The sequence below is a fragment of the Helianthus annuus genome, chromosome 14 (genome assembly GCF_002127325.2).
Source record: "Helianthus annuus cultivar XRQ/B chromosome 14, HanXRQr2.0-SUNRISE, whole genome shotgun sequence".
NCBI classification, from domain to species: domain Eukaryota; kingdom Viridiplantae; phylum Streptophyta; class Magnoliopsida; order Asterales; family Asteraceae; genus Helianthus; species Helianthus annuus.
In genome coordinates this window covers 169029859-169040659 of record NC_035446.2, presented here as the reverse complement: position 1 = coordinate 169040659, position 10801 = coordinate 169029859, and the positions used below count along the sequence as shown (strand labels likewise).

The window sequence follows — 10801 nt, the reverse complement described above, 5'->3', positions numbered from 1 at the left end:
GTTTATCCTAGATAATTGAATAAGACACACAAAGTGTTAAAATAATATAAAAAAATTTATAGAACAATAACCTACATTATAATATACGAAACATATTTTACAAATGCTTTAAACAAAAAATAATGTACGTTAAATAAAATATGTTGATTTATAATTACAACTTTATAAAAAGGAATGAATATATATAATAATATAAAGTATTTACATTATAAATAAATATCAAAATTTACAACTTGAAAGTATACATTCAAAATTCAACTATAACTTTCCAAATATTTCTTTGTAAACAACATTTTTAGTTTTATTCGTTGGACTTCCATCTTTGTCAGATATTAAAAGCTTCACGCCATCTCTTGTCTTTACTCTCGACAACGCAACATAAAGCTGACCATGTGAGAAAACGGGGTCTCTTAGGTACAGACCCACTCTGGAAAGAGACTGCCCTTGACTTTTGTTAATAGTCATGGCAAAACAGACGGTTATGGGAAACTGCCTTCGTTGAAATTTGAAAGGTATTTTCTTGTCAGAAGGTATCATGCTAATTCTGGGAATGTACGTTCTTGAACCAACATTACCTCCAGATAGTATCTCAGCCTCGATAACACGTTTTCCAAGACGCGTGATCTGTAGACGTGTACCATTGCATAACCCATTCTGCTGATCAATGTTCCTCAAAAGCATGACTGGGACACCCAACTTTAACACCAATCTATGATTGGGTAAGCCAGAAAGTATCAAACTATTTAACACATCAGGATTATACAGATCTTGGTGTAATGGATCATTAATTTCCTCAGTTGGGCATAGAGTATCTGAGCTAAGATACTCTACTTCTTCACCGGGAAATAATGCAAGCAAACGATCATTGATACCATGTACAACCTCATTTTTAGGAGCAAGTATGGCTCTTTCAGAAAAGTAGTCACCATCTTTAAAACGGTTAACAACTGATGGATACACAAAGTCAATCAAGCTTTGAATTGGATCAGTTGAATCGGTGATTAAAAGATCCTTTGGTATTTCTATAGTTGAATCGCCATCGTTACCATCACCAACATTGCCTTCACCAATTTCAAGAAGCCATCTGGCAAAATCGTTTATCTCATCAATGTTTGAACTACTGCTTCCAACTGATAAACGCATGTTACGGGTCAATTTTAAAACCTTGCAAGTGGACCAAATGTAAGATGAACATAAAGAGGCGTGTACAATGTCTTGCCTTGTGCCGTTTGGTACAACCGGTAAGATTTGCCTAAAGTCACCACCGAAAACAATAGTCTTTCCACCAAAGGGAAGTTCAAAATTACGTGCATCGGAGACACTCAAAACATCTTTCAATGTACGATCAAGAGCTTCAAAAGCATGTTTGTGTACCATCGGTGCTTCGTCCCAAATAATCAACTTCGCTTCGTCTATAAGATTAGCGATTTCAGAATTAGGTTTGATATGACAAACGGAATCTTCAGTAAGATTAATCGGAATATGAAATCTTGAATGGGCGGTACGGCCTCGTGACAACAATAGCGATGCAATCCCGCTTGAAGCAACATTAAGAACAATATGCCCATTGCATCTTATGGAAGCAGCTAAAGTTTTCCAAAGAAATGTCTTACCCGTACCACCGTAACCGTACACAAAAAAAACACCACCTTTCCCACGTCCAACAGCACTCATAATCTCGTTATACACTGCTCTTTGGTCATCATTTAAAGAATTATGAAGCTTATTGAATTCAGCGCTAACTTCGTCCTTATCCCAAGAAAGCTCCTCATTTATTAGACGATTAGCCTCATATAATGTAGAATCTTCATCAGGAACAGGCATCGGTGAGAATCTATGCAAGCTGGATCCATTACGGATAAGATAGTTTTGAATTTTAGACAACGTAATATTCTTTAAACGCTCGTCAGAGACAGCAAAACCTACAACAAAAACTTAAATTAATATATTTAATAACATACTTTATACAACTAAGGAAAACTAAATAAAAAAAATAATTTATGTGTTAAAAAAATAGTAGAAATTTATAAAAAAAAATTGTACCACTTAACCTAGAATCCTTCCGCATATTGTGTAAAATGTCCTCCGACAAAAACTCCCACGTCTTTTCCCAAACAATTTCTGGTGTTGATAGAGTATTAGACAAAAGGAGTGTACCGAACAATGAACGAAGATAATGACCATTTCCTGTAAAACTGGCCTCTTTAATACACTCAATATATTCGTTGTCATCGTCTAATAGGCCACGCGCATAACATGCATCCCTAAAAGTAGGATAAACAACACCATCATAGGTTCTAATTTCTTCAAAAGATCGTGGACCCTTGACTTTGGTTAGAAGAATTCTAAGGTAATAAGCTTCACCAAGGGAAGGAGAAACTGAATAAAGTCTTCCAACAACAACATAATTTTTTCGCGGCTGCCAGCAACGATCCTTTAACTTCCAAACATACTTTGATGGAAACTCAACATACGTAAGTTTCGTTGTTTCAGGTTTTTTGTTCATGTTCATCCACTCCAAAAAAATAGATGAATTTACCTGAGGTTTGTTTAGCACATTTTCGATATCATCTTCACCACTGAAAACTACATTCTGCTGGCTTGGAAGATGAAATGGTAACCTCATAACAGATGGATACCGATAGTGAACTTCACATGCAAATATTCTCCAACTTGCTTCACATGCAGAAACATATCTTGCCTCGTAATATTCTTTTATTTCATCTTTCGGTATCTCCTCATCAATCCCTCTTTCTGAATCTATAACAACAACAGTGGCCCTATCTGGTCCTTTATTAATGTATTTAAATAAATACTTAATTGAACCTGCCTGATTGCACCACTCCACATTGATGTGCGCCTGATATCTTCTAAGAAGCCTTTTGTTGTATGGAACGACGCTCCTGTTGTCCAATGTCACACCCTTCTTAACAACCGTGTGACCATCGTCCCTTCGCCTATAAAGCGGAAATCCATCTGAATCAACAGATGTAGCCTCAAGAAACTTCTTTGGAAAATTCTTAGAACAACGGTTTCCTACCATGCATGGACATCTCAAGTTAGCATGTCCAGATGGACCGTGAATCATGAACTCACAGACCAGAGAATATAATTCAGGGTCTTCATTTTTATCAGGAATCTCAGCTGAGATAAAAGGATCAATATGCTCAACAGTTGGAACCTTATGATCAGCTTTCATAAAAACACATAGATGAGCATGTGGCAGACCACGCTTTTGAAATTCAACGGTGTAAACAACTGTAAAAAATAAATAAAATGTTAGCAAATACAAATAACATAGATGAAAAAAAATAATAAATTCCACGTACCAGCATTAATATCGCCAAGAAATTTTTTTTCCTTAAGGTCTTTTATCAATGAATCAAGCTTCATCTTAAACAATCTACAAAGAATGTCGGGTCTGTCTTCAGGCTTAACTGATGTGTCACCAATAAACCTTACCATCTCTGGCCATTTCGGATTACAGGTGATAGTTATGAAAAAATCAGGATACCCATATTTCCTACATAAAGCCATAGCATCAAGGTAATTTTGCATCATATATCGAGCTCCACCAGTAAATGAAGACGGTAATATCACAGGTTTTCCAGTATGAGACAGATCAGTCTGGCCACCTTGCTGAACACTTCTTAGGCTGTTAAAGGATTCGCATCGTAATTTGGTTTGCTGAAATCTTATGTAGTTTAGCCGCTCGCTTTCAATCATTGTGTATGCATCGACTATAAGCTGCTGATACAACCTCCTCGCATTAAGGATTAGAGAGAATTTGTTGTCCCTATCCTGCAGCCTATAAGCAAAGAACTCTCTCATTGTGCAATTTGGACGTGTCTTCTTTGTGTTTGGACCAAAATCTCTATGAGGAATGTTAATCCTATATCCATCATCACCATAAGGAAAAAGAATTGGATATTGTAAAGCAAGGTATGAAGGATGTAACTCGCTAATACGTTTAAGAACTCCTGACTGCTCTTCGACAATAATATCACGTTGTTCCACACTTTGATTTTCATCGCCAACAATTAAAGCAGCAATTTCGGATGATGTAGGTAAATTGTAAGTCCTGCCATCTTTATCTCTTTGATAAATCAACCGAAGCCTAAGAGAAACATTGGGTTTCTCATGAAGATGGTTTCTAACCATACGATATGTTTTTACCAACATATTTTTTGAATCTAACATGTCAGTTAGATACTTTATGAATTTATCGTCAAGCTCTTTTGATCTGGAAGATGACTGAGTTGTTGAGTCCCTGGTATTAAAATTAAACATAATTAATAATATGTATAAAATACAATAAAAATAATTAATTATAGAAAAAAATCCTTAAATAACAACAAAGTTGGTGATCAAAAGTAACATACCCAAATAAGGTCTTCCTATTGGACAGTTCATTTTCAGTATCGTAAATATAAAGTTGAGAAAACTTTGGTTGGTCACCGGGTTTAGGAAGAAGGCTACCCATACTATGCGCATTCTGACCGCTAATTCTATAAACAAAAGGAGCATTACCTTTGTTTATCTTAGTATCCACTTTTCCTCCGATAGAAGTAAAGGAAAACATTGAATTGTAACGTCGAATATTCTTTAAGAAAAACTTGCTATCTGAATCTAAAGATCGAAAAAGCATCTGGTAATATGGGTCAGATTCTTTATAATCAGGTAAGTCAACTTTACCATAAGCACAACATAAGGCATATGTTCGCTTTTGAAGTGTCATACGACCCTTTCCAGCTTCAGTTTGCCAGAACTTTGCATAGCATAACCCACAACAAACAGATTGGTCGCCATGGTCAAGGTAATCTGCACAGTTAAATTCCAAATTTAAGGCTTAAGAATGTAAAAATACAATATTAAGATTTAATATTGCTTACCTTTAGAGGTGCCTTTCCGAAGGTCTTTAATCTCTTGTTGAACAACATTTTCACCATCAGAATCAAGATCAGCCATTCGTATGGGTTCTATTTCGATTGGTGTATGCGTCAACTTACGCCTTCCAGAAGACATCCTTTTAACAGAAGACAAATCCGCCTTCATAGCTGTAGCAGTTCGTTTACTCACAATCCGCGGAGTAATAGAATAACATTCTGTCAGTGGTAAAGTAGATGACGTTGCAACAGTGTCTATTGTAACAAATAAAACATTATTAAAAAAATGGTATATTTTATGTAGACATTAAAATGTTTTCTGAAAAATGTATAATTTATAAACATACCGGGAGAAATACGGTTTAAAGAAGACATAGCATTAGTAAACTGTGACGGATTACGATTTTCTGAATGTATATTTGTAATACACGAAGATGGTGTTACGTTTTCTTTGTTTGCGGTGTTCGAACTTCGAATAAACTCAGAAGAATTTTGCAATACTACATTGGTCTTTCCATTCAAAGTTAAAACTGACCCAGATGTAGAAGTAACCATTCTTGAACAAATGCTACCGGTTCCTAAAAAAAAAATATAACAAATGTCATATTAAAAATAAACATTAAAAAATAATATTATCATATATCAGAGTTATAAAGATAATAGAAAAACATATATAATTAAAACCCTTCTTTTTTTGTTTACAAACCTGGTAGTATGTTAGATATATTTGACAACGGTGTACGGTTGGGTGTTGTATAAGGGTGTAACACATGTTTTCCGTTCTTCTTAATAGTAGTAGGTGTTATACTGGAAGTTTGGCCGTTTAGGGAAGTATTTAAACGATTTCCTAAAAAAAATAAACACATTAGTGTAAGATGTAAAACAATATTGATGTACTAATAACATGGTCTTAAGTAAAAGAATAGTTACTTAAAGGAATAACTGGTGAACAATCTGTAGGCAATCTTCTGTTTGAAGAATTAGGTGTTATGTTTTCTTTGTTGTTTAAATTAATCCGTGTTGCTGATGAAGATGTTGAATCCACTTTCGATGGAATAAAATTTGGATTAAACTTTGATCTCTTACTATCAAGATATAGTTTTCTTAACCTACGCCTTCTTTTTGCCTCGGCAACTGCAGTGAGCATAATGGTTAAAGCAATAAAATATGAAATAACATAATCAAATTAGTAATGCCTATAATAATAGTTATAAAACAATTAAGAAATTTAGCAAAAAATAAACAGTAATAATAAAAAATAAGTAACCTTTGAGAAAATAAGGATGAACTTGTGTAGTACATCTTGATCTCTTATTATCAAAATATTGTTTTCTTAACTTTCTTCTATGCCTGGCCTCGTAAGCTACAATTAAAACATAATTAAAGAGGGAAAGAAAGAAGTAATAAAAAAAATAGAGATTAACTTTAACAATGTAATAGTAAATTTCGAATTAAATAAAATAGTAAATTACCTTTCATAACGTAAGATAACCAACGCGTATAATCTGAAAGAAATTGGAAACAACATAAATTAATTAATATATTGAATTATTCGGAAATGTACTATGTTTTAGTAAAAAAATAAAAACAACACTTACAATCGTTAATAACGGCATTCATGGAAGGTTCGGAAGAAGATGAATATTGATGTTTAAACGTATTATCCATTTTCTAAACAGCAAAAGAAATGTAAAATGAAACATTATAACTTACTGCTGCAATTTAAGATATAAAAGTTTTATATTTAAAAAAATTTAGTAATAACAAAAATATATAATATGTAGCAAACATCAAAATAGGTGAAAATGATATATCAACAAATTAGGATACATATGCATAATAGTTGAACATTCACAAACTTACTGGACGTATAAAAGAGTGATGAAAAAAGAAATAGAAGTTGAGATTAATCTGAATGACTGTTGAAAGAACGTTGAAGCTGAAATGAAGAAATGAGTATTTTTTTTGGTTTTATAGAGATAATCTATTTTTGGAATTCTATAATAGTAATCAATGTAAATTACATAAAATGGAAATGATTACCTTAAATATAGATATAATCAAAAATATAGAATTTTCTTTAATTACCTTAAATGATTTCCTTAAATAATTAACAAATTTCCGAAATATTTGAATTAAACAATCAAAATAGTATATATACCTGTAATTTACCAGTAATTATGAATATAACATATTTTTATATTTAAATGGTAAGTAATGATTACAAATAGAATAAGAAACAAAAGTAAGTGGTCATATAAAGGTATATATATACTACCGGTTAAAGTAAACACATCTTTGAAATAATGATTTTAATCTACATCATATGAGTAGATTACTAAAATAAGTAATCTAATTAAATAAAAAACATGAACAAACATTACTTAAAACCAAACTAAAAAACAGTCAAATAAGTATGTCATATTGCTTAAGCAAACCATATAAACTTTATAAACAACAACCATCATAACAATTCAAAACGGGTTGCTAACATTCTTACAAAAGAGACTTGTTTTAAGTACTAACTGTCCAAAGGATAACATATCTAACATCTGACTTCCAAAACATTATGAACTACTATTAAGTAATAACCAACATGTTGCCAAAACATCTAAAGTCCAAACTAACGACCACAATTGCAAACAGTCAGGCACGACCTCTTTTCTTTGTAGTCTTGTGAACAACTTTGGTCAACATCAAAAGCTGAGAAGACTTCACATATTTAAAGAAAAGAGTAGCGCCAATGGGTATTTGATTTGATTTCAAGAATCTCGACCACTTGGAAAAACCATACCTGTAAACATCACCATTCCTTTCCGCTAACGTCTTGATGTTTGTTACCTCACATCTAAGGTTTTTTACCGAAACTTCAGGCAGGTTGTCAACAGAAAGACACAAATCATCCGAAATAGGACACGGTAAACGCTGAATACATAATAAAAAATAAAAATTTCAAATTAATATGTAACATATTATTGTTAGCAATATATGAAATAACACAATATTTAATAACATTCAAACACATACCAATCGATTTTCTGCTACCTTCGTGAATTCAATGAATGAATCTGTTTTCATCGTTTTCAAATTAGAACGTTTACGGCAAACAGGTACGGGTTCAGCGGCCGCGACCTTATCAACAACAGCTTCTTTTTTGTTTCCAAACTTTGAACGGGTACGATGAGCAATTACAGAATCATGTGACTGAATGATTACTGACTTACATTTCTTAGGGGCCTAATAAGTCCAAAATAAATAAAATTAGTTTGTCTATTAAGATAACATTTTCAAAGTAAAAAATGCATATATGATACTATACCTTCATCTTTCGCGGCAAAACAGATTGACGAACATCAACTGTATTGTTCGTAATGGCCTATACAGGTAAATAAATACATAAGTGACTAACTATTTGGAATAAATAAGACTTTCAGCAGAACTCACATCAGAAACAACTGTGGAGCACAGACTCGGTTCATTCATCATAACATTTTTTGGTATCAAAAAGCTGTCGAGATCCATGTCACTCATGCTTTTGTCCTGAAAAAAGCAAAACATAAATTTCAAAATAATGTAAACAAATTCAGTCAAATTAACAAATAATAGTTTAAGTAAGACAAATACAACCTTTAAAGTTATATCTTCATTAACATTATCAATAGTTTTCGCCTTCGGGTCATCCTACAAAAGATATAACATTAACATTCGTAAACGAATAAATAAAGGGAAAATAATTATAAAAATTTAAAAAAAAATTCAATTTGTTAAATTAATACAAACCTTCATAGTTGAATCTACATCACAAACAACACTTGATTTGCCTTTGCCTTCAGTTTTTGAATCCCAATTCTCTTTGAACTACATATCAAAATAAATTTTTGTTTAACATAATAGTAACAATTATTATTTAATAAATAAATGAAACATGTAACCAAAAGTACCTTCTTCTTAAGGTCTTCCATTTCAAGTAGAGATGAGAAAAAGGTATCAAACTTGGCATCGTCTTGATCCTATATAATTAAGAATGAAGAAAATAAGTGTGAAAATACATCATAAAAATATTTATAAAATCAGTTAATTAATTTTCTTATAATATACAGAATTACATTGAACATATCTTCAAAACTGCCAAATGAGCTTTTACATCTTTACTTTCCACAACAACACCTTCTTCAATGACAGTTCCAGCATCAATACACTCCTCTTTACGTGCGGTCTAAATATAAAATTAACAAATAAATTTATGACACTAAGGTAGTCATCTTTTCTAACAGAAGTATCCCTAACCAGTTTGGTGAATCCATCAGCAAGAACAGGGCCAACATCAGTTTTTTTTACTCTTACAAACCATATATTATCACCATCAACAATCTTAACTGAATCTTTGTAAGGTGGGTGGTCTCCCCAAACCATTGATGCAAAGTCATTAGGTAATTCCTATGAGTTTAAAAAAGCGAATAAATTATCAGTTTACATAATATATATAATTATAAAACATTAGAATAAATTTAATAAACGTACCAAAAATATCGGAAAATCTTCATCAATTAGCTTTAAAAATGAAGGAGTGTTGTGCAAAGGGTCGATACCTGAAATTAATATACGAATTTATTTAAACTAAAAAGGTCAATTTATTAATAACAAAACAATGAATTTTACAAACAATAATAAGTATACGTTATATAAAATTTCTAAATAATTTATTTTTAGAACAGGAAAAAAGGGCAAAAATAATCTACAACAGGAAAAATTTGATTCTTATAGTGAAAAGTAATGTACAACAGGAAAAAAGGGCAAAAACATATAAAGACAATAAATCAACATAATCTGTATTTTTAACAAAATGCATTATCATCAACATTATAATGTAAGATCTGCCGATAGGGTTTTGCCCAAAAAGAAACATAACATCTAAAATACAATAAACAGAACATTTACCTACGATTGTTGAAAGATTCGTCATCTAAAATAATGACCGGCTATAGAGTTTTCTGCAAATATGTATAAACATATAAAGAATACATTAGCTTCGATTATTGAAATATTGGTCAGTTTTAATGATTATAATCTTCAGTATTTTGATAATGGGATTTAGGGTTTCTAAGCATCAATAACGAACAAAAAAGTTACAAAATAAAGAAAAAAATCAAAAAAATCAGAATAAACATAAAACAATAACTAACGATCAAAGTTTCATTACATACCTGAAGATTTTGTGGAACAATCTACATAAAACACAAAAAAAAATTATCGATTAACAACCGCCGGTTGACTTTTAAAGAGGAAAAAACTGGATATGTGATTTAATAACATAAATAAAGAGTATTTAGGATTAATCAAGAACATTTACCGAAGAAATATGAACAGATTCGCCACCACCTGTGTCTATCGGATATAGATTTGATGATGAGAGAAAAAGAGTTCTAAAAGAAAGTGTAAGAAGAAAGATTAGGTTAAATGATTGATGAAAAGTTTATATATGATCCATATTGTATGTCGGTTAGTTTGGGCAAACATATACCCGACCCAAAGTAATTCGGATCCCGCGTACAAAAGTTTGATGGGTTTGTGTTTAATGATTTGTTTATGAAGAAATATATATTTTCCCTCTCAAAATGAAGGTTCACTAAACAAATGGATGCCACGTCATCAAATTGGCTTCACCATCCAAGGACAAATAGCCCAAAGCATCTCCTTTATTAATATATATAGATATATAGATATGATTAATCGTATATGAATATTTCTTTATAAAACATTTCTTTTTTTAGGGTCATGAAAAAATTTGGACGGAAAAAAAGTTATTCAAACTAAATACAAAGACATCAGAGTGCCCAATTCACCCCCCGACCTGGACGAGTCATTAGAGTGATGAGTCTGAAGCAGATCGAGAAGGTTGATCACGTCTTTTTTAC

General features: G+C 31.9%; 1 protein-coding gene across 1 annotated transcript; it reads right to left on the bottom strand.

Moving 5' to 3' along the window:
* Nucleotides 1-258: 258 nt before the first annotated feature.
* LOC110907849 lies at nucleotides 259-8417 on the bottom strand. The gene is made up of 16 exons (XM_035983167.1): nucleotides 8331-8417; nucleotides 8206-8262; nucleotides 7914-8123; nucleotides 7681-7811; nucleotides 6975-7047; nucleotides 6485-6557; nucleotides 6359-6391; nucleotides 6154-6249; nucleotides 5817-6020; nucleotides 5593-5733; nucleotides 5234-5464; nucleotides 4893-5141; nucleotides 4383-4821; nucleotides 3330-4270; nucleotides 2044-3258; nucleotides 259-1922 (listed from the first exon to the last, which is right to left on the bottom strand). The coding sequence occupies exons 1-16, from the start codon at nucleotides 8415-8417 to the stop codon at nucleotides 259-261; spliced, it is 5844 nt and encodes a 1947-aa protein (XP_035839060.1).
* Nucleotides 8418-10801: the final 2384 nt, after the last annotated feature.

What these genes read in the sequence shown, in the direction of transcription:
- LOC110907849 (XM_035983167.1), bottom strand. Translation starts at nt 8,417, where the DNA reads ATGAGTGACATGGATCTCGACAGCTTTTTGATACCAAAAAATGTTATG. An exon ending in TCTTGGCGATATTAATGCTG is followed by an intron (nt 3,259 to 3,329) that starts GTACGTGGAATT and finishes TATTTTTTACAG; the next exon opens with TTGTTTACACCGTTGAATTT. An exon ending in GAAGGATTCTAGGTTAAGTG is followed by an intron (nt 1,923 to 2,043) that starts GTACAATTTTTT and finishes TTTTTGTTGTAG; the next exon opens with GTTTTGCTGTCTCTGACGAG.